The sequence below is a fragment of the Nelumbo nucifera genome, chromosome 2 (genome assembly GCF_055504915.1).
Source record: "Nelumbo nucifera cultivar China Antique chromosome 2, China Antique-T2T, whole genome shotgun sequence".
Lineage (NCBI taxonomy): Eukaryota > Viridiplantae > Streptophyta > Magnoliopsida > Proteales > Nelumbonaceae > Nelumbo > Nelumbo nucifera.
In genome coordinates this window covers 42,564,645-42,589,401 of record NC_142650.1, presented here as the reverse complement: position 1 = coordinate 42,589,401, position 24,757 = coordinate 42,564,645, and the positions used below count along the sequence as shown (strand labels likewise).

At 37.4% G+C, this 24,757-nt stretch overlaps 1 protein-coding gene across 6 annotated transcripts; it reads right to left on the bottom strand.

Moving 5' to 3' along the window:
* On the bottom strand, window positions 1–22,947 carry LOC104599318 (zinc finger C3H1 domain protein). Of its 6 annotated transcripts, XM_010261806.3 has the most exons (13): window positions 22,671–22,939; window positions 22,021–22,126; window positions 13,650–13,742; window positions 12,771–13,577; window positions 12,524–12,687; window positions 11,567–11,641; window positions 10,489–10,692; window positions 9,417–10,389; window positions 8,135–8,644; window positions 7,742–8,055; window positions 6,521–6,619; window positions 6,052–6,177; window positions 799–3,048 (listed from the first exon to the last, which is right to left on the bottom strand). In XM_010261806.3, exons 1-13 carry the CDS (start codon window positions 22,800–22,802, stop codon window positions 1,282–1,284), a joined length of 5,370 nt encoding a protein of 1,789 aa, XP_010260108.1. In that variant the 5' UTR covers window positions 22,803–22,939; the 3' UTR covers window positions 799–1,281. The 6 variants fall into 6 exon arrangements, with proteins under 6 accessions (XP_088754381.1, XP_010260108.1, XP_010260106.1 ...); XM_088898255.1 differs by lacking the exon at window positions 799–3,048 and adding an exon at window positions 1–761 and having other exon boundaries at window positions 12,771–13,742; window positions 22,671–22,947; XM_010261804.3 differs by having other exon boundaries at window positions 12,771–13,742.
* Between the last annotated feature and the right edge of the window lie 1,810 nt (window positions 22,948–24,757).

Here is a 24,757-nt window from a genome sequence, read left to right as displayed (position 1 = left end):
TGCACTGTAAAAAAAATGAAGAAACACAAGACACACTTCGGTAAACAATAGCTTGGTGGGTTTATTGGTGAACAATAGCTTGGTGGGTTTATTGGTGAGTAGTGGGTAATGGTGGCGATGGGAGTGCGGGACTCGAAGGTTCAACTCCACTATACTAAGGTTTTAAAAACCGACCCAAAACCAAAATCATTCTGGCCACCAACTTCTGGGTCGTATGGTTTGAATGGATGGCCCATTCCAATTTAAAAAAATAAATAAAATAAAAAAACAACCAAAAACTTGAACGGATTGAATCGACTGGATCAACAGTTTGACCACCCAGGTCAGTGAATTGCTGACCATTTCAACAGTTTTTGACCAAAGACTAGGTTTAGGGTAAAATAGAACAAGTTGCCTGGATGGTTCCCAGGCCGAATGTTCCAACAGTCCAGATCAATGGCGGTTCAAAAACACTGCACTAGGCTATACCAATATAGCCCAGATTTCTCAAGAAGTTGTTTATCTTGTCCTTGCTCAGAAGTGCATGCACTGATTGTTGAACGCAGACAGATGTTCACTTAGGTCGGTGTACAAGACAGCATTTATTCCCCAGTGTTGGACATAATAACATTATAGAAAGGAGGTTGTTCGTTGTATGATGGGCCTCCATACATCAAGACAATGAGCACTCACTAATCACAATTGACAATGAATCTGGCCATAGCATAGTGCATCATGGTGCCCATGTAGCAGAATAGCACATATTTAAGCTCATCAGATACCTATTTCACCAAGATCAACATTGTGAGTTGAATGATATCTGTAAAAATGAATTAATCTTTCCATTTCAATATTTTCCCTGTGCGTACAAATTTCTCAGATCTTACAGCATTATCAATGAGTAGAAATCAAGAAAAAAGAACATCCTTTCATGGCTATACACAACCAAAAAATAAAGAAAGTTTCTTCTCTGTTTTACAGCCAATGGTTAGATTGTCCATCATGTTAGCTTGTTATCTTGTATATTCGAGTTCTTCCAATTGATAATGACATCTCATAAACCTTCAGTTTGTGAAACTGCTTGCCATGACATCCTGTATCTCATTCTTATATAAGCAATTTGGTTGTCCATTTTTTTAATCAGTAATTTGGTTGTATCTATTGTCAGATTGAACTTCGACCTCCTGCTTATATCTTGAACACATCCATAGAGGCCCAAAATTTTTCAAAAGCAGTTACTGGGCCAAGTCTAACGCATCTAAGTTTCCTTCAAAACCACTAAAAGATGGAAAGAAAATAAGGTCAGTCCAGTCTGATACCCCTTTCTCTGGCTGCTTCTACAACAGCAGTTATGTTTCCTATTGTGCTAGACAATTTGAAAAAGGATTTCCATAGGCTAATGGAAAAGGGATACACTGATAAGGCCCTCTGATGAAACCTCTCAGAAATGGATTGGGTTACCTCTAGATTACCCAAAATGCCTGCTGCTTCAACCCATATAGGTTCTGGTGCCACTGGGACCGTCTGAAAGATGGAATTGACCAGGAGAGAGCTTGCCCAAAACACAACACTATGAGAAGTAATTGCACCAGAATTTGAAACATTAATCATCAACTTACAAATCGACAATGCCAACTGATAGTTTGCCGGTGAAATCTCCATTATAGCCTCAACAAGATCCACAAAATCCTTAAGTTGACCGAATTTTTCAGGCAAAAGAGACGGCCCATGCCATGCTTCGAGAACAGAGTTTATTAGAGAGCAATCAAAAGAAACTGGACCAAGAATGTTATTGATCAGCTGCCGTAATCTTGGTTTCTTGATATTTTCAATGAATTTTCTAGACAATGGCTGGGAACTAGGAAAAGACCAGTCATCAACCAAGTACCTACTCAAAAAGCTCACTATTTCATTGGCATGAGTATCCTCCATTGGTTCTGAACAATCAGCAAGCAAAAACCTGGCATGCTCTCTAACACAGTACTCATAATCCTTGGGAGAGGCTACTTTCAATGCCCTATCAATTGTCCTACGAGCTTCAGTTAAATCTTTTTGCAACAATCTATGGAGAGAAAGATTAAGTAACCCAAACAATGCATCTCTTGTATTAGACAAAGCAGAAGAGTCTTCTTGATTCACAGATAAAGGTAATTCCAGTAAGAGTAACTCATTATCCATGACACTATTTGTCTTCTCATTTTGAGGACACTGAGCCTTCCAAACAGATTGAAACCATCTAACCATCAGTTCTTTCGCTAAATTAACTTTTCCATTCTCCAAAGCATACTCAGCATATTGATTCCATATGCACTGAACTCCAGGGGTATCACTCGGCCAACCACTCAAAGCCTCTTCAAATCCTTCAAAACCCAAACCCTCAAATTCATGATCATTCAGTCGAGCTGATAACAGAAAGAGTTCTAGGCAAGTAGGATATTTTTTAAGGTATTTGCCCAACAAATTCTTACTGTAGTCTAAGCCTTCAAGTGCTGCCATACACCTAACATGACTCACAGCTAACAGGTGTGCTGATCTGAGAGCGGCTTCCCTTGTATCTGAGCTGGAAGCAACTGACCCCACAGCCATTTCCATCAGTTGTACAACCAGTTGTTTCTCACCAGGTGTTAACTGAACTGAAGGCCATTCTATCATCGTATGGAACTCTTTCTCAAACTCAAACTGCCTTACTACTGCATCAGGCATCTTTTTGTAGATCACCAAGTACAGACAACAAACCCAGAAGATACATTTGTCAGATACAGTTAAACATACCAGGATATCTGAGAGCAACAAAGAATGGGTGCTGCTACAATCTTTCACAGTCAGTAAGAGTGTCTGTATTCTTTGGATGGCCTTCCCCACATCCCCAGACATGCACAATAAATCCATCATCTGTAAAAACAAGTCCAAGATGCATGCACTAGCATGTTTTATATCCCTATCAGGAGAAGATGCAATGCGGCAAAGTGCCAACAGTGCATTATCATATGCAAGCAACTGATCATCAAGTTGTAAGCGACTGTTGATGTACATAAGCCAGAGCTCATAAGAACCTTCATTATGGTGGATCTGGTGAACAAGATATGATGTTGACATAATTTGCATTTCAGTTCTCCAAGGAAAAAAGATTAAACGATGTAAATGAATAGATGAATTCTCTGCATCATAAGAAAACTACCCAAACAATAACGGTCAAATGCAAGATGTGCACAAGGAAAAGTTCCCAATGCACAGCTAAGATGGTAAAATCACTTAATGCTTTGATATTGCTATATGCGTCCTTTTTCTTTAGTTATTTTTAAATCCTCCATTTTTCATGTGTGATGCCGCATATCTTTATCTAAACTGGAAATGAACTATGAACCTCAGAATGCAACAGAGACACCTAATTGGGCTGCTTGAAGAAACCAACTACATGACCTTCTGATATCTCTGGACTCATCAATTCCACAAAATCTCTCTACTCATCAAGTCATGTTTGAGGAGCCATTGCTTGGTGCAGTGGTTAAATCCCAGGCTGACAAGCTTGAAAATGTGGGTTTGAGTTTGAGAGAAGCAACTTCATGCACAAAAATACCAAAGGTTAGGTCCATATCCAGCTCACCCTTCTGAAGACCCCAGATAGCTTGGAGCAACAGAGCCAAGTATATTGGTGGGGGTTGTGCGCCCACCCCACCCCCCCAAAAAAATAAAAAAAAAAACTTGAAACTGAGATGTGAAGGATCACTCTCTAGTGCTCCTCCAACTCCCAAAATTGAAAAAAGAAGGTTTACTTTTTCTTTAAAAAATCTGTAATAGATCCAAACCTTCCCGTCCCATTTCTCTCAAAACCTTACTTTTTTTTATCGATAACAGAACTCAAAACCCTACTTCTTCTATTCCCTATTTCACTTTCTTGTTTAACTTGCCCCCCCCCAAAAGAAATGCTTTTTTCATGCACTTAGTTGGAAAAGGTCCACAAAACATACATACTTTCATCTTCAATTTTTTTAGTTCTAATTTCACATGGTTTCGGTTGAGGTTGGGATGATGGATGCTCAGAAAGGTCAATGAGGTTTAAGTTGGTTTGTAATATTCTCTGTATTGCTATTTATCGAAAAAAAAATATTCTCTGTATTGCTTCTAACTTTCCTCCCTATCCATCAAGTAATGTCTTCAGGATTTGAATTTGACTACTTTTTTTCTTGGTGGTTAATTGAGATTTTAATGCAGTGGTATCAACTACAGGTTCCAACCCTAGCGAATTTTCAATTCTCCATGTCTTTTGAGTTTCCTTTTTCATTTGCCGCTATAAACAACACTAGCTATCCAGAGTCTCATTGAAATTATTTGGTGTTCTCAGCATGAGTAGGCTAACTCATTGCAACTTTCCAACAGTTGCTGAACATCCACATGATGCACTGCCATTTAGGGCTGTCAATGGACTCCGAAAGTCCAAAACCTGATCCAACGTCAATTTTATTATTCCGGATTCAGATGTGGCTGTACTCTATGACCTGGCAAAAAGTTGACCCAACCTGTGAACCCGACCCAACCCAACCCGAAAGAGACAGGGGGTCTCATATCTAGCTACCTTAATTTGAGAATGACCTAAGCCGGCCCAACCAAATTAGGACTATGTATGTATAGTTAGAAATTTTCATTCTTTAATTTTTACCAGTGTTTTAAAAGCACAAGGGCCAATTTGCGCCTGAGGTGCACAGCCTTTTGAAGCAAGGCGCAAAATTACAAAAAAAATGATAAAAATTTAAAAAAATGTCAGAAAATTCAAAAAAACCAAAAATTTTATTAAAATGCAAAAAAAAATAAAAAAAAATTAAACATAATGTTGATAAAAAATCTAAACTTAAATTTTAAAATAAATGTTTTAAAAAACCCACAATCTCTTTTTCCTCGATTGCATTACTTCAAGTAGCTAATGTGATGTAAAACATATTGCATTCTTGATTCTATGAGTCACCTTTGTACCACACCCCTCGAGGAAAGCCTGAACAAGTTCATGTTAGGGTCTTAAATTCTTATTTCTTACATATAAGAATTTAAGACCCTAACATGAACTTGTCTGGGCTTGCCTCGAGGGGTGTGGTCGTGGGTCTAGGAGCGGAGCCCCCGGCCCAGTAGTTAGGCCCAAAAAAGCAAAAAGCGCAGAATTTTAAAAAAGGCGCATGCCTGGGCTGGGGTGCAAGGCGCATCAGGCATGCGCCTTTTGAAAGGGATGCACCTAGGACCTAGGCACGCCTCAAGCGTGCCTTTTAAATCACTAATCTTTACTATTTATTCTTTAATCTTTGAATTTTTGAAAATTTTCAAGTTTTTTATTTTATGTTTGGAATTTTAAGGTTAATTCCTTTAATTTTGGCGTTTTTCATGTGTTTTTTCTTTATATTTTAAAACTCCAGTTATTTTTAGGATTGACCCATGGGTCAACCCTAACCCAAACATTTAGGGTTAGGGGCATTTGCTAACCCAAGCCGAAGTGTCTTGACCCAACCCAATTGCCAAGTCTATGTGCCATTCAAATAGAAGTTAAGATCCGCTCAATCATCTGTATTTCATGTCAGGATAAGGCATGGAGGATGATGACAATAAGAAAGTCATACAGCATTATATAGTTTCAACTTCTAAGAAAATTAGAGTTCCACATATCCAAAACTTGAAGAACATCTAGAAAATAATAATTTTAATATCAAATCATATCCACTCAAGGATGGCTACAATAAACTTGATGACAATATGATGAAAATAAATAAATCAGTGAACATTGTACACTGACTGGATGAACTAAGTTCACAAATAATCATGACCAAACATCTATAATCTATATATCTGATTTACATTCATAGGTTAGAATAGATAAATAGTATTATCGTTCCTTGAGAAAAATCAGCAAATAAATCAATGAATTGTCAAAAAAGAATGGCTGGAAAAACAATAATGGCAGAGAGAAATAATGAATCAACATTCAATTTGTAGTTCAAGAAGATAAGGTATTTGATTTTAGAGATGAATAATGTTAGGAGTCCCAAAGCCCATTTACCTTACATGTCAAAAAAAGCAAAAAGAGAAACATACCGCATGAAAAAACATGTCATCAGTTCCAATAGCCTTTTCATCCCTATAGTAAATATGCAGATAAACAATCCAGAGGACCACGGATGTTGGATCAGTCTCAAGAGATCGTGACAAAACAGATAGTGCCTGCAATATAATTGTAAGAAACATAAAAGACAATAATGACCAGGTTTCGGAATTATACTTAGACAGGATCAAGCATGGATATAAATGTTTTAAATAATCAAAAAATGAAACAAATTTCAGTTTTATATGGCATGCACAGATATATATAAATACATTCACATGACATGGAAATTTGACCAAATCAACTGCATGCTGGACTACCTATCAACCACATTTATTTCTGGGGTCAGATGACAGTCCCAATAGTTTAACTTCCAGTCCAACCCAGGTCACAGAACACAAATAAATTTCAAAAACATGTTTGTAGTTGTTAATATTTTTAAGAACAAGCCAGATGCATCACCTTTTTCTTCCCATCTACTTTGTTGACCTCCTGATTGAGAAAAATAAAAGCCATTTCCAAGACTTGCTCAGGATCAGCTGAACCATGGATGACTTGCCTCTGAAGGACACACGTAAGGAGTTAGAATAGTTCTGGAACATGACTCAGATAGCATGACTGGACAACTCTAAGGATTAGAAGAGAAACTTGGAAAAAACACAAATTTTCCAAAGCACTGCACTCCACGTGACAAAAAACTTAACCACTGATATTTCTACCAACTTGCAAGGAAGAAGATACAAGTAGCACATATGTTGTACACGACTAGATATTGCATCCAAACAAAGAATACATGAAAAACAAAAAGATCAGAAAATAACTAATAGCTTTTTTATAAGCAAAATAACTAATAGTTTATTCAAAAATAATGGTTCCAATCTTGAAATGAAATAATACTAAAGGTGAAAATAGAGCTTAGTTTGTATAAATTAAAGAATGATCCCAATGGTAAGAAATCTGCAGGTATTTACCATACTTGCTATACGTTCTCGTTCTGATCATCTTTAATAAGATAGATACAATTAGGACTGTCAATGGACCAGATATTGGTCCAATCTGATCCGGTCCAGTATGAGTCCTTTACAGATGAACATGGACCAAGTCTAATCCAATCCGATGAATACTTTGGACCATCCTGGACTAGTCCGATTCAATGTCTAGACTGTCCAAACTGTTCAAATTGGTTTAAATTTAGATTGGATCCAACCCAAACATGGTTCATTGGCACCCATACTCTTATGTCAATGGACCAGATATTGGTTCAACCCAACCCAGTCCAATATAAATCCATTACAAATGGATCAGGTCCAATCCAATTCAATAAATACTTTGGACCATTAATTCTGAACTGGTCCAATTCAATGTCTTATTGGTTCGCCCAATCTGTTCAAAATTGATTTTGATTCAGATGGGGTCCAACCCAACCCTGATCCATTGACACACCTACATACAATTTAACACTATAAACAGTTGTTTGATCAACAATAGAAATTTTGTTTCAGTTGTAACATGCACAATTTGGAGAAAGCAAAAGGTCTGTCAATTGAGTCTCTCAAACAAAATGTTTCTAGCAACTTCAAACATAACCATTCACAACAAAAGTAGAAATGCAAGATACCTTGATAATATAATCCATTGAACTATAGAATTTAAAAGAAGAAGAAGAAGAACATATCAACAAACCATTGCTTCATCTTGACTATGGAAATATAAAGATTGCCTGGTCCAACTGTCACTGTGACGCAACAGAGATGCATCTGAAGGAATGTTTCTCTGCAAGCAGAAAGGAAGAGACAAAGAAGTGCTGAAACCCCTTTGCCAGCATTGTCCAATACTCCGAGCCAGTATCGATTCACAAGAATGCAAGTCAGCTTTAAGAAGATCTGTGCCAACTAGATATGTCACTGGAGCTGGCATTGGATGATAATTAAGACATTGAGGAGGTATGCATGCTCTATTAGGTTTTTCAAGAGGTGATGATGGTTTAACATGGCAATCTGCATAAGAAAATCATTTTTTAGATTAAAAGAAAGATTGCATCAAGGCTTGGAAAATTTGTAAAGATTTTGTTAATACCAGAACTATCAGAATCATCAATCTGCTTCATATTTCTCTGAGAGTAGTCCCTAAAATGCTGCCAAGAACATTCTTCGTTGTTACATTTACCTCGGAGCTCAAACATACAGAGAGGCCAAAGAGGATCAATTGAAAGGTCACAAGTATAAGACCCCATTTCTCCCATGCTTCTACCTCTTGAAGTTTCTGTTGTCCTCAAAACATCAAGCATAATCTCATTATACCCAACACCAGTGTGCTCTTCATGTGAAATCTCATCTAGGCACTTATGATGATTAGCAGTCTGGGATCGGCTTATGCTGATTATAGGTTTAAATTTCACATAACCAAATGTGCACCTCACATCTGAAGAAGGTAAGACAGATACAGATGTAATTGAACTATGACTTTCTTTCAAATAGGACTTGTCCTCATTGGAATTGACAGTACCGTTAAATTCACCGCCTAAAGAACTCTTATCACCACAGCTCTTGTCTGTGATTTGCAAAGAAAGCTTAGAAGCACCTCTCACTGAACGAAAAAAGAAATATAAAGTTACCAAATCAATCAAACAAAATCCCATATGATTTGATTACTGCCAAAATACACAACCTATATTAGGTGACAGATGAAATCTAGAATCAAGTCAGGTTGTAGGTCTGGTAAAAGAAATGGACGTAGAATCAAAGACTAGATACCTCAGATTCTTACTGAAATCCAATTCTGGACAGAAGCCAAATTGTAGAATGTTATCCAAATAGCCCTTAAGCTCTCTTAAGCTCTAAAAAGTACAAGCTTCCTACCTCATATCAAGGTTCAGCCAAAATATATACAACAATATTCAAGGAATTCCACAGATTCTAGGATAAGCATCATCAAATTCAAAACTGTCCTTATTTATAATTTATATAGGCATAAGATGTTATGACAATTCTTTTTCAAAAAACAAAAGTAGGAAGTCAGGCCTATATGATAAAGGATTTAAAAACATGGATGAGAAATCATCATAAACTGCAAACTATATGCTTTTCACCTTTTCTAAATTCTAATAGCTTCTAAATCTTGTACAACCATGAGGATGAAGTACCAAAAATACAACCATTTACAAACTTAGATGTAGTTATATATTGAACTGGAACACAAAATTCTGATGGCAGATTTATCACCAAAGTTAAAACCCAGAAGAACCAGAATGTTGAACTTAAAGGAAACTTGAGCTTTTGATAGAATATTAACAGATAAAGAATCCCAATAGTGTAACACTAAAAAACACACTTCTGAAAAACTAGTGAACAGAAAATACCTCCAGTAGAAGAAACTTGGTTTTGTTCCACTTCCAGGACTGTTTGGTTGCCCATAATCCGATCAGCTGTCTTATTTCCAAAATCACTTCCTGTTCCTTTTTCAATAGTGCACCCCCTCTTCAAGCCTATACCACTTTCTTTCGACAAAATGTTAGTTCCTAAACGTGCAAACAGTTCAGACCTCAAGGAAGCTTCAAGAAGGGCAGGATCCCGGATACTATCAATTGAATACTTCCTTTCCAACCTGGCAGGAAAGCCCATTTCCTTCTCTATATTTTCCTGCTTGCTATCACACTGTGACCTGCACTGAACAGATTTGTTGTCAAAAGGAAATGTCTCTTCATCTTCATCTGCTGGCACGTCTGGGTGGTTTGAAGGAGTGCATACTCCATTCACAGCACTGTTGTCCTTGTGATGTAATGGTTCTGATGTACTGGCATCAGGTTCACTACATGGTTCAGAACCTAAATTTTGCCCACTCATGGGCTGGTAAGGTGCATTAAAAACAGTACCATCTCTACATTGAATATTTGAATCACCGGCCAGCTGATTCAATTCTTCCAGTTCAGCCTGCATTTGATGGCCTAAAGTGGGCGATTGGTCCAGGTTAGCTTCAGGAACAATATTTGAGGAATTTAATCCAATTTCTGTACATTTATTCCACCCAGAACTCCACAAAGAATTGGAACCCTCCATCGTAAAAGCTCGAAGCTGAGCTGAAAACAGCTCTCTTCTCCGATAAAGAAGAGTACATCTGGCATTAGCCTCAACCAAAGCTCTTTGGGCTTTACGATAAGCTTTAAGTGCTTTTCTTTCTTCAAGTTCACAATGACGTCTGTGCTCTTGTGCCTCCTCCAACTCTTTATCTTGCAATTCCTCAATTTTTGCTAAAGATTCAATATCCATGCTATCATGTCCCAAGAGATTTAGCTGACCAGAACAATTTAACAAGCATGTGGTATTCGGAAATGCCTAGCATTAACCAAAAAAATAAATTTACCACACTGGAAACAAAGTAGCCAAGGAAAATGTAATATACAAGCTCTACATTCCTAAAAAACTTGAACTTACATCAGAGGTTCTCATATTGCTTTCCAGAACATGGAGGGAACACTTATGACATGTACTATCAGATATGGGCTTAAGTGTCCTATCACCAGATGAAATTTCGTTATACTCACTGCCTCTCACTAAGTGTTCAGAAGCTGACTTGTTCTGAAACATGGATGAACGAATCCCCCCAAGTCTACTAGGAAATTTTACCATGTCAGTGTTCTGCAAAAGTAGAAGATTAAAATGATAAAAAGGAAACAGTAGGCAATTGAGCAAACTCAAAATCATCTGGATGTGGTTATGTACAAATTTAATTAAAAGCAACAGTAAGTTTGACCACATTATTGAGGTTAATCACGCTACAAACTCACAGACACTTTGGTGCAAACCATCTCAGACATAAAAATTAAAATGAATATGAAATAGGGAAATATTTCATTAAACCATCCACATTGTGAGAACAAGAAGTGGTTAGGACCATATCCAGCTGCATAAAGGTAACATAGAGAAGAACACTTGAACAGTTATATCTTCCTACATGCAATGGGTAGGCTTTATAATACTTTCCTACATGCAATGGATAAACATTATAATACTATGTAATTATAGCTAAATTATAGTGAAGATAATAAAACTTATAATTAGTGACTTTTTCCCAAAAACAAAGAAACAAAGTGTAATGTATTTGTAAATATTCACCAATGTAGTGGATTTTGTTGTTGTCATTTTTGCCATTCCTAACAATTAAAATCAAGCATAAATACATGTTTTTCTATTTGAAATTTTTAAAACTGAACGTTTTTAAGACCATGAAATATTTATTCCATGCTTTGAAAAGCTACAAAGAAGAATGAATGTGTTCTTGAGCCACTGTAGAAACATGGATAGGGTTAATGATGGAACGAACAATGAAACTTTGCAACAGCATTTTTGTAAACGTTCACTTGCATCACATACACAAGTGATCCGTGCAATAAGGTCACCCATAACACAGCTCTCCCACTGTAGTTACCTTAGCCCCAGGTCATGCCAATCAACAATATTGGAAAATGGCAGCTAACTTCATAACTAGTACTGAAACTTGAAAGCCGGTCACCTTTTGAGTCTCTTTATACAGCCTGCTTTGAGTCTTATAACCTTCTGTAAGATCGATGTAATGTGTGGGACCCAACTGAGAAAATGAAAAATCCACAGTAGCCAAGAATGGTTAATAAATTTTTTTATTTCATGGAAAATGTCAATATAGTTTCACAACGTTGGATAGGGTTAATAAATTCTTATAAGCTTCTGTAGAAACATGGATAGGGCTAATGATGGAACGAACAATGAAACTTTGCAACAGAATTTTTGTAAACATTCACTTGCATCACATACACAAGTGATCCGTGCAATAAGGTCACCCATAACACAGCTCTCCCACTGTAGTTACCTTAGCCCCAGGCCATGCCATTCAACAATATTGGAAATGGCAGATAACTTCATAACTAGTACTGAAACTTGAAAGCCGGTCACCTTTTGAGTCTCTTTATATGACCTGCTTTGAGTCTTATAAGCTTCTGTAAGATCGATATAATGTGTGGGACCCAACTGAGAAAATGAAAAATCCACAGTAGCCAAGAATGGTTAATAAATTTTTTATTTCATGGAAAATGTCAATATAGTTTCACAATGTTGGGCCCACATTCCTGGAAAACCACTCATGAAAACCAACAACACTGGCAACCACCAAAGTCATATTATATCAGGGACATCTTCAAAAATCAGCTATTGATCCAAAAATATATATTCACAAATCAGCTCAAGATGCATTCAAATGGGTAGAAATCTTGAATGTTAAATAAGACAATGATTCGGTAGCTTTAGATTTCTCACATGGAATAAGCTTTACAACACATATCTGATCATGGATGAAATTCATCAATTCAGAAATTTATGTTACAAAAAATGTTAAATATTGATTAGGAAAAAAAGGACAGAAAAGCAAAGGATGGCATAGAAAAAGGTCAGTATTAAGTTGTGAAAACTCAAGTAAGATAAATAAAACATAGTATACATTTACTTGTTCCTTTGGGGAATGCACCCTGAGCTGGCAAGCAGGTCCATCATCTACTCTTGATGTCATCTGCATTAATAGTGAGCTTTGATTTAATGAAGTATGAGAACCCATCAGCTTAGCGCTCTTCTCAGACTGATTGCAATTCATAGAGACACCACCACCTGATAATTTGCAAGGACCCTGCTTATTAAGCAACTCAAAGTTCAGTGCATTAAATATGGTTTCAATGGGACTGAAGATTTACCATCTTTCACCTCAGTTAGTAAATTGCTTGATGGAACAGGATTCTGTTCATCGCCTGCTACTCGCCGTTCATCTGTGCTTGGACTTTTGGTTCCCTCAGGAATTTCTTTGGAGTATTGGCTGTAAACCACCAACTCTCTGTCTGTAAGAGTGTTGTTCATTGACGACATTTTTGGTTCTGATACAGATTTAGAGGCTGGTCTCAACTTCTGCTGCTGACAAACTGATTTGAGCTTATTTTGGCAAGTTTCATCAAGTTTCAAACGCTTGTTCTCCCGTTCATTAGGAGATGGCTGTATGGTATTAGCAGAAGCTGTTCTACCCTTTCCAACAGCATTGTTGGTGAGCTTTCCACCACTGTAACCCTTACGTGAACTTGAAGTAGTTTCCTTGTTTTTCTGGGCAGACTTATATTGAAGCCTCAGTTCATTTTCTCGTATGGCAATTTGTTGGCGTAAGCTCTCAAGATTGTTATTGTTCAAATTCATACCTTGGTTATGCACTCGGTCACAACTTGCCAACATCTTACTGACAGAATCTAAATTTCGCACACGAGATGCCTGTTCAAGTGAAGGTCTCGATCCCCTGGAAGTGGCTCCATTGATTTTGGTCATCGAAGTGATAAAAGTGCGACTCAATGGGAGTTTCTTTGGCACTGTTCTCACTTGGTTATTTGAAGTTCGTTGCAACATATCTGCTTTTGACTGAAAAAGTTGTCGTTTAGATGCATCTACTGCAATAGAGCTGACATTCCTTTCCAAAGATTTTTCTGGTTTATACTCTTCAGAATCACTTCCACTGTCATCATCTGAGAATCTTATCACAAGATTATTATTTGTCCCAGAAGGAAGATACCAACTGGAAGAATTTTGATGATTACCCGGTCTGGATGGTGCTGGACTAGTCTCCAAGTACTTACGATGGTTTTGTTTCACAGATAAAAGTTGAGTGCGACCAGAGCTTACAGGACCATCTATCAATAAAGATTCTGTTAGTTAGATTAGGTACTTGGGAGTTTTACTAGAGGATTCTTTAAAAATAAAATATAACTGTATTGATATTTCCAAAATGTGTGTGTATGTGTATATATCTGATTGAGCAAGTATTGAATATATGTATCAATTGCTCCCAAAGGGGGGGGGGGGGGGTAAACATCCTGGTTCTAACACAATTCCGAAATAACAGGCATGCCTACCACAATAAAGAATACTTAAATTACACCTCATCTGAGGAAAGAACCAAACAATGATCATACTCAACCCCTAATGAGAGGGGGCTTAGAATTGTATTGAGAAGTCATCCACTATGAAGGTCATATGCAAGTTGAATGTTTGAAAATGGAGTTAGGTAACTGGAACTTGCCATCATTAAAGAATGATGCTTGTCACACTTTGTATTGTAATCCATTCTTTTCCACACATTAATGTAAACAATAAAAAAGGACAGGCGATCATCATTATCACCCATGCCTTATCCCAACTATATGGAGTCGGCCACAATAAAAAAAGGACAGGTAATATAAACCAAAATATGCAGTAACTAGTAATAAACTAAAGATGGATGCTAAACAGAAAACAGGGTGCATATTAGACAATGAAAATATAGATGTTAGAATAAGATTAACCAAGAAGAAGAAAAGCATAAATAAAATTGTTTCCATGTGTATGTCAACATCTAAGAAATTGTATAAGATTTTGAAAAATGCTCAATCTCAAAGATCAGGAAGGATGGCTTCCATGCCTAATCTCACAAAATGGCGGTCTTGAGGTGGATTGCCCCATTATAGATGGTTGTGTTACTAAGGCGGAACTTAATGCCTTGCTTGTGTCAGCTTGTTTATCTTTTTTGGGACCGAGACTGGAGGCATTATCCGCTAAGTGAACCAGATTTTCAGTTTTGAAATAACTTGGTTGGTACTCATGAGAATATCCCTTTCTAAGAAGTTTTGCAGAACATTTTTTGATTTTCTTGAGTGGAGACACTAAAAATGTCTGGGTGCTCTGACTATCCAGTTACAGTAGCAGGTGTGCAGAAAGACCAACTGATCATAGTGACGTCAATGAAGACAAATAGGAGGTACTAAGTTGAAGTTTTAGGGCCTGCTCGTTTGCTCTGAAGTCTAACATCTAAAAGTGCAATAATTACATTAAGAGGTATACTGGTATTGGTGAACTTTTCTTTCCTCTGAACTCTGAATGTAGAGAATGTTGTTCTGAATTCTGAAAATTATCAAATATCCAGTTTGACCCTATATATGAGAGTTTCTGTTTGTCTTTTTGCGGGTATCATTGGAAAACACAAAGTTGTATGATTGGCTGATTGCACTTTAAGAAATAAGAGATAAGAGGAAACGAACACCCATTTTTCTTTTAAAGTTAAAAGATTTCTCTTAAGAAATAAGAGTTAGGAGGAAACAAACAGGCCCTTACTCTTAATCAGAGAAAAGCTCGCACTAAACGATGTCAAATTTTAAGGAAGGAAGATTAATCAAGAAGCTTGCAGTAGTCGGCTCAAAAAATTTTGAAATAGAACAAAGGAGTGTCAACCAAGAAGAAGACTTCACAGTAACAGAAAGAGGTAGGGGAGAATGGACACGAATCTTCCTGTTTGAGGAGGATATTCTCTGGATCAGGGGTTTCATTCAGGAAGCAATGGAAAATCAACGATCATTCATCGCTGATCGCAAGAGGGTATCCAAAGGAAAAATCCTCTGCTTGCAACTTAAAGAAAACAAGTTGGGGCAGATATGTCCAAGTCAGTTGTTGGGAAAAATCAGACAAGGTAAGAAGCATCTGCATTCCAGAAGAGCCAGTCAAAGGCGGTTGGAACATTTTCGTCCAGCTGTTGAAGTTCTTCTGTATCCCCAAAGCGAACCCCTATCCTGAAGGTTTTTCTTTCCTCTGCTCGAATCCAGGAGTAGGATCATCAAGACGGGGCTCAGTGTTCATCTCCGTCATCCACTAGGATAAATCGTTCGGTATGTTTGCTCAAAGCCTACTTCGCTGAACTGGAGAGAAGTAGAGCTAGGATTGTCAGCAAACCTTCACTCTGAATTTCTGTTGAAACTGATTCCTCTTGAAGAAAACAGAGCAGTGGGTTTTGCTCCAACGGAAGATCTGGTTTTAGCCTGAATTAAACAAAAATCTTTCCATGTTCAGTAACTGGGTTACTATAGAACAATGGTGGCCAAATATAAATGCAGTCCCAGAACTGTTAAACTTCAACAGTTGGATAAAAGTGAGAGGACTACCATTCCACCTTTGGACGAAGGAGATTTTCTCATTAATAGGAGATCTCTATGGAGGCCTTGAAGAAATAGACCATCGACTGTCAAACCCTTCTGATTTGAGCTTCACTAGGATTAAGGTGAAGAAACGTGGTGTTCACGCCATCCCTCAGCTGATCCCTCTCCTTAAAAGAAATGTCTAGTTCTACCCAAGGTCTTAAAAGGCTAAAGGCGGAGGTGGGACAGTTAGTTCTTAGAGAGGTGAGGCGTAAGCCTCAAAGTAAAAAAGATAAAAATTATAGATATAGTCAATAAACAATAAAGGCATTAAAAAACATGAAATTGGAGTTTTGTGTGATTTTGTTTGGTTCATCTAATCTATTAATGGTCCAATGACCATAACAGGATCTCCTAAAAGCAAAAACCTTATACACACTACAAGCATGTGCATCCAACCACCCATTGGGAATTAGAATGGTCTAAATGGAATGGACCATTCTGATTGGTTTAGATGGGATTCCAATTCTGCCCAACAAACCAGTTGTATTTTTTATTTTGATCAATAACTGTGAAATGTATTAATTAAGATTAAGAAAAATTACAAAGCAAGGGGGCTAAACAATCTTATCTCCCTAGAACAATCATTGAACACCAAAATACAATTACAATATGGCCCAAAATATAGAGTTTCTGTTCACCCCTTGCCTAGCTAGACCATCTGCCAGTGAGTTTGCACTTCTCTTTTCATTGTTGTAATTCCATATCCTAGAGTTATCCTCTTTTAACCAGTTCACCACAAATTCAGAGTCTCCTTCTATGATCAGCTTGCTAAATTGCATATCCTTGACTCTTTGTACCCCTTCAAGAGCTGCAAGTATCTCAGCCCTCAAGGAATCTCCCTCCCCTATTGGTCCAGAAAACATAACTAACAGATTCCCATGTTCATCTCTTATTGCTCCTCCTATTCCGGATGGCCCTGGATTACCCATACTGCTGCCATCAAAATTCAGTTTAATAAAGCCATGAGGTGGAGGAATCCAACCAGAGTTTGATGCCTTCTTAACTAAAGCTAATTCTGCAATCTCCTTCCAGTTTTTTAGCATCTCATCTACTAAGAATTCTGCAAACAATGCCAAAGTTTTCAGCCAATGTATCACCCTAATATGGATGACCTCCAATATTACTTCCAAGCTTCTCTCCTTTTTTGAGAAGATCCGTGAGTTTCTCTCCTCCCAAACAGTCCAACAAACTGCAGCCCTCATACATCTCCACATAATCTTAGCCCTTTTTGTTGGCCAACTCGGCATGGAACTGAATAAACTTTGCACATTCAAAGGGGGTCCACCTGCACCCAAACAAAGAAGTACACCATTCCCAAATGACTTTAGTAAATTGATAGGAAATTAGTAAATGGTATTCAGACTCACCATCAGCTTTACAGAAAGCACACCAGTGAGGATACAGACAACTATTGGGTCTTTTTCTTTGAAGTAAATCACCTATATTAACTCTTTCCAAAAAGGCTTCCCAACAGAAACTCCCAACCTTTGGAGGTATAAGAAGACACCACACCTCTTTAACAGGGAAGGACAGACCCAAAGAAGAAGGTTGTGTTAGGGCTTTAAAGAAAGAAGCACATGTGAAAGAACCCGAGGGGGTAAGTGTCCAAATTCTACTGTCTGCCTTTGTTGGCTCTAGGAAGACCCCTTCAAGAATGGATAACAAGGATAAAATACAATCAAACTCTGTGTCCCTAATTTCCCTTCTAAAGCCCAAGTTCCAGTTGAACCCAGAAGCTGAGTTAGAAGGAACAAGGAAGGAGGAAACTGGTTCATTTTTAAATGTGGAAAGAGTGAAAAGACTCGGGAATTGGTCTTTTAAGGGAGAATCCCCAATCCAGATATGTTCCCAAAAATTGATGAGATAGCATGAGTGCAAGTCATACCTGATCAATGGAGAGAACAATGGAAAAATAGCTTGAATAGCTTTCCAAGGTGTTGCTCTTGTAGTCCTTGCCAGAATCCCAGAATACCATCCATTGTTTGCTACCCCATGAATACTGCCCACTATCTTCACCCACAGTTTATCCTTCTCCAAAGAAAATCTCCACAGCCACTTCCCTAGTAGTGCCAAATTCCTATTCCTTATGTTCCCAATACCCAATCCTCCCTCCCTCTTGCTCCTACAAACCATCCTCTAGTCTGCTAGCCACCCTAACTAGAATCTTAAAGACTAATAAAAAGTAGACAAGAAGGTTAGCTAATGTAGACCTGATTAAAGTGATTCTCCCACCCAAAACTCATCTTTATGAGGGTTATCTCCCAAAGGCAAACCGAGGTAGTTTAAGGGCCAATTAGAAACTGCACACTCTGATGTCTCCCCCTCCCCCATATTGACCCCAACTAAACAATTCTTCTCAAAATGCACCTTAAGGTTTGACATTTGCTCAAAGAGTTGTATAATGAGCTTCAGGTTTCTTATCCTATTAAGGTCCCCTCCTTCACAAAAAAGTATTGTGTCATCTGCAAATTGCAAATGTGTGAGTGGCACATTCTCCCTTCCAACTCTCCAACCTCTTATTAAGTCCCTGGAGTCTGCTCTAGAAATTAGTCTCCCCAAAACTACTACAACCATTGTGAATAAAAAAGGGGAAAGGGGATCTCTTTGTCTTATCCCTCTCAAAGCTGGAAAAAAATCTAGCACTGTCCCATTTGCCAATATGGAGTAATGGCATTTTCTGATGCAGCCCATCACCCACTTACACCACATGTCTCTGAACCCAAAGTTGACCATCACCTCCATCAATAAAGACCAATCCACCATGTCATAAGCCTTTTCCAAATCCAATTTGCATACCACCCCTTTTTTCTTGGATCTATTGAACTCCTCCAAACTCTCATTTGCTATAAGTATTTGATTTGTTATTTGCCTCCCTTTCACAAAAGCTCCTTGGTTGTCTGCTATGATTGTTGGGAGCACTTTCCTAATTCTAATGGACAGCACCTTAGTGATGATCTTATAGAGGTTATTAACTAGGATGATCGACCTATAGTCCCCCGGGTGATTTGCATTCCTATTCTTGGGAACCAAGGCAATGAATGTGGAATTTAGCCCCGGGTTTATCATTCCTCTAGAATAAAATTCATCAAACACTAGCCTTAGGTCCTCTTTTAGTATCTCCCAACAATCCTAATAAAAAGCCATCGTATAACCAACAGGGCCTGGTGCCTTTGATTTGTCCATAGAAAACACTGCTTCCTTTATCTCTTCCAATTCAAATTTCCTTTCCAGTCATTCCCTATCCTCCAGTTTCAGTGTTGGCCAATCCAATCCCTCAAGCCACACCCTATTGTTTAGGGGTCTTCTAAAAATAGACCTAAAATGATCTGCAAAGGCCCCTACAAATTCTCTTTGATTGGAAATTATTGCCCCTTCAAACTCCAGACTTGAGATATAGTTCCTTCTCCTTCTTCCACTTGCCACTACATGAAAAAACTTGGAATGGACCATTCCGATTCCAATTCTAGACCTCTATTCATGTAAACCAAACAAACCCTACACTACTACCCAATTTATAATTCCTGAAAAACCACTGTAAAAACTAAAAAGAAAAAGAATTAAGGTCCACCATTAGAATACATGTTGTGGACAAAGTTTCATTAGAATACTCAAAAAAGTAATTTGTTTGTTTCGATTTTAAATTTTAAAGCATTGGTTTTTTTATCAAAGAAAGGTAATTTATTTTATTTACCAAAAAATTTAAAGAATATGATGGCCGTTAACAAAAATACCCTCTAGAAAACCCATTAGACCATTGGATTTTGAAGTGTTGGTATTATTTGTATTAATTAATTCATACTTGCTTACTAACAAAGTACAAACCATATCAACCATTTGTCACCTAGCTAAAAACATAAATATAGAAATACTTAACAGCCAATTTTTCATCCACACAAAAAAAAAATCATAAAAGTACAATCAACCTAAAAATTTCAGAACTTAAAAGACAAGTTTTAAAGCTTAGCATAATAGTTTAACCTAAAAAATCTCCACAGAAGTACAACCGTAAAATCAAAACCTAAAAAGTACTGCTTCGGTTTATCATGGATTGAGCGGTGGATGGATTTCCGAATTCCAACGCAGAGTATGGTCGATGGGTTTCCAAATAAATAGAGCAATCTTCAATCTTTTCTGGTAAAAAGGTTTGGTCTCATGTTCTCACTTTTTTAATCAATTCTATGGGTAAATCTCCAACAAACAAGAGCATGAAGAAGAAGAAAAGAGATATCTTCACCGGCCATTCATGAAGAACAAATGTTTGTTCTCTTTTATAAAAAATATGTTTTTGTTCTCAAGAATCATGATTTCTCTCTTGGATTGTAGCACAACAAAAAATGCATTTCTTAATTCCATTGATTTTCCATTTTGCAGGGGCAACTAGTGTGTGCCTCATAAGTTATAAAGCACAAGGCGAAAGGCGAAAGGCGAAAGGCGAAAGGCATGCGCCTTACCCCTTTAAGGGATGAAAGGGGTAATACTTGCTGGACTTTCAGTGGTCCAATTGGCTTGGCTGACTCTATAAAAGCTGAGGTAATAGCGGCTCTTATAGGAATCAGAATAGTGAAAAATCTGGGAATCCAGAACAAAATAATTGCAGGAGACTCACCAGATACCATAAAATGGTTAAAGGAAAAGGAGGGAGGACCTTGGAGACTGAACCATTACTTGACAGAGGCTAGGAACTCCCTGAACTACCTAAATGCAAGACTAACTTGGATTCCTAGGGAACTAAATCACATAGCAGATGGTTTAGCCAAATGGGGTGTATTTCTGGAAGAACTGTATAGTGATAAAATTCCTCCTCTGTAAGCTTTGGGGTTCTACCCCTGCCATGTACATCTTCTCATGTACTTTTCTTGCTTTAATGAAATTTGGTTAATCTTTCCTCAAGAACAAAAAGAGCATTAGCATATTCTTTATTAGTCATATTTAATTAAGGTTACAAAGTCATCCATAAACAGCATCCCCAAATTTTAGGACTGCACACTAAGACATTTCACTGAGGATGGGCCTTGGCACTTTCAGAAATGATAACCTAAATTTGGCTTTCCCTTTATTTTCTTCCATAAATACTACAAAATAACAAGGTTCTCACTATTCAAACACCAAAATACTGAAATTTATTAAATTTATTGACCTTACCATACTGACTTTAAATTAATTTGAAACTAAAGTTGTTTAGATTTATTTTGCTACCGATAAGAACAAGTTGTTTAGATTTATTACATATAACATTAATACCCTTAAGTTGAAACTAACTGATTTATTACATACATAATCACCTAGGACTCACATTATTACCTTTTGAGCTCAAGATGACAACCAGTGAAAGGATGATGGATAAACGGACAAGATACAAGATTGGTAAATGAAAATAAGCAAGGAGGGAGAGGGAGAGGGAAGAGTAGATTGTTGAAGAATGCCAAAAAGACACGATGGCAGGTGATGAAAATCAACAAAGGAGTATTTCAAGATTGAACTATTATTCTGTCTCTTTTGATAGTTTCGTCTATCTATTTTTTTAATTACTAAATAATACACTCGATAGTCTACTTTCAGCATTGAAGACCAGTTTTTTCCCTTAAAAGGTTTGCACACTTCATTTATTGGACCATGGATCAATTATAGCTCCATCTTCTCACATGTTAATGACTTTTTCTATTGTCTACCCAATTATCCACTATTACTCATTAGAATAGCAGCAACAACAGCTGAACAGCAATAGGAATAGCCTCTGCAGTAGAACCAGAATAGTACCGGAACATTTTAAGTCCTTCTAGTACCTCTCCAACTGATTGTAAAGCGTGAAGTATGAAATAAAAAGGAAACTAAAGGAAAAACTGCAAATGAAATCTGAAACAGTTGAATGAACACTCAACAAAAGTAAGAGAACAAAGTTTCCGAATTGCAAGTGCGATTAGATGATGAAACAAACAAATGGTGAAACACAGTGAACGTGACTTACCAACATTAGAGGTTCCACTATGTTTGTTCGGAGGAGCAGCATTACTACGCCCAATTGAAGGCGCAGTAATATTGGTGGGTTGTGCAGGAGAACATGCATGAATTTCCTGAACAAAGAAAATGACAAAAATGATAAAAACGCAAGGACTAACAAAAATCTCCAGTAGTCTTCGGCGAAGAATATATTAGATTTACAGGGGAAAGGGCCAGAAACATCCAAATAATTGCGAAATTTCCATCCAATCAAAATGAAGTAGAACATACTCAAGAACAAGCGAGTTGTTACCAATAGGAGGAAGAGAAGAAGAACAAAAATACCAAAGCGTACAATTGGAACCTGAATTGGTAAATGAGTTGGGGAATGAATCTAAACTACAAGAGAGCATACGAAGGATAGCTACTAGAGATCAGTGACAAGATGCAAATTTAGAAGGAGCAAGTCGTCGAAATGATATAATATAAAGTTAAAAGAACCTAAATCTCGGAACCATGGGATAAGATAAGATGTACAAGCAGAAATTCAAAATAGAAAAAATAAAATAAAATGAAAGTTGGGAAAATTGATCTATTGCAGAATCATCAATTCATCGAGAAACAAAGATGGAACAACAGATGAATGATAGAAAAAATCAAGGTTAAGAAAGAAATTACATCGCTATCAGATGAAGAAAGCTCGCCTTCTTCTCTGATCCCTATGGGGTTCTCCTTCGGCTTCGGGTTAGGGTTTGAATGTGTAGACATTGATGCGATAACTTTTGCCCTGAGCTCCTCTATCTCCTCCATTACCTTTCTCTCGTTCCCTTCACACACTTCCTCCTTTCCTTTCCTACGACTTTCCTATGGAATGACGGTTAGAACACGAAAGGAAAATCAGCCATTAGTGAAAGTGGAGCGGAGCGGCGGCAAAATGGAAAATGGGCGTCGAGGCTCTTTTCCATTTTCTGGGTAACTTAGAAACACCCCCTCTATTATGGGGTCAGTGACAAAGTCCCCTCCTACTTTTTTTTTTTTTTTTACAAAGACTCGTGGACTTTAGCCGTTAGATAAATACCGTTAAATCAGGAGGTATTAAGGCTGCGTTTGGAATCGGTACAAAACGTCATCGGTATAAAAATATCGATGGTGAAAGAGTGTAAAGCTTTAGAGCTGATGAGATTTTACATCGATTATCAACATAAAACTCCATTCCATTTAAACTTACATAAAATTAAACCGGAATGGAGTTTTACGTGAATAATAACTATACTCACTTTTCAAATGCCTACAAAACCAAACTTATGTAAATACATATATGGTGGATATCGGGTCTTAAGAAATGATTTTGTTTGCTTCCATTATCAGAACATCATGGTCATATATAAGAAGATTTACGAGGCCAAGTTCCGATGCCTTGCTGATTCACCCTAGAGCTTATTCGGTTCCTCTCCTAAACTCTTCATTCCAGACCCACCACGTTCATTAGTTCCCATTGCACTCTATTCGGGCCCTCTGGACTTCTCATCATCTCCACCATGGCCCACTCGATTGCCAATGTGACGGTCCGATGCCACCAAACATCACATCCTACACAGGATTAATAATTTTTTTACAAAATCAGCAATATAATTGACAACAAGAAGAAGAAACTTTTTTTCTGACAAACAAAACTTTAAACTTCAAATGGGTTAAGCATACAGTAAGGTTATGTTTGGTTTGAAGGAAAAGGTAGGAAAAGGAAGGAAAAGATAAAGAAACGTTTACAATCTTCGTATAGGTTTTCCTACTTTTCCCTTCCTTTCCCTGCTTTTTCCTTCAAACCAAAACAGCATTAAATGAAATGGATTCGTAGAGAGAACCCCATACCTTTACAGTTTTCAAATCGCAATTCAGTATGCTAAATCAATCTTTTGCGATTCGTGGAAGAGGATTCTACTAAGTCCACCGTAAGTCTTCTTATTCCCCTTACTTTTTTTTCCATGCAAAAAGAACTATAAGCTAAGATCTGATTCTTATTCAGTTATTTGAGGGCTCGCCTATCTGCAATTCTTGAATACCACACCCTAGGGACAAGATGACTAGGTGAGTACCCATCAGCATTTCAAAGAGTTGCACCTGTTGCATATCATGTAAACTGGTGTTCTTTTGGTCTCAAGCTCAATGAAAATGAAAATGACAAAGAATTGCGAAGTTTCCATCTCTGATCCTGCATTGGTTGACCTTTAACTTATATTAGCAATGGCGGGCTTTTGTATTTGATCAACATCCAGTAATCAAAGTAATTCCAGCTTTACACATTCCGACCACTACCCATTTCAATTCTTAAATTCCATACATTTCTGAATTCGGTTACATATAATTAAAAATCTTGGCCCCTAGAGATTCAAGAAACTTGTATAATGATGGTTTCAAATTCCATTCCAACCAAGTTATAAGAACAAATTAGTTGTTATTATATTGCCAAACATGTTTGAGCCTTGTGGAACTTCTTGTAGAATTACGAAACAGGTTGAAATGTTAGATATGAAAACTACCAAACAGTTTTTAGATTATATATATATATTGTCTCTTGTTTGTTACTTGGTTGTTGAAACATGAGAATTGATTCATCATTTCCTCCGTAGGCCTTTGACAACAGTGGATTTTATTGGTGTGATGTTGCGCGAGCCCTAGAGCCATATTCAATCATCCATAAGAAATCTGTCCAATTCTTTGTTTTGTCTTTTTACTTTGTTTGATATATTATTTGGTTCTCAGTTATT

What these genes read in the sequence shown, in the direction of transcription:
- LOC104599318 (XM_010261804.3), bottom strand. Translation starts at nt 22,802, where the DNA reads ATGGAGGAGATAGAGGAGCTCAGGGCAAAAGTTATCGCATCAATGTCT. An exon ending in CCAAGTTTCTTCTACTGGAG is followed by an intron (nt 8,645 to 9,416) that starts GTATTTTCTGTT and finishes TTTTTCGTTCAG; the next exon opens with TGAGAGGTGCTTCTAAGCTT. An exon ending in TGATGATTCTGATAGTTCTG is followed by an intron (nt 8,056 to 8,134) that starts GTATTAACAAAA and finishes TTTCTTATGCAG; the next exon opens with ATTGCCATGTTAAACCATCA.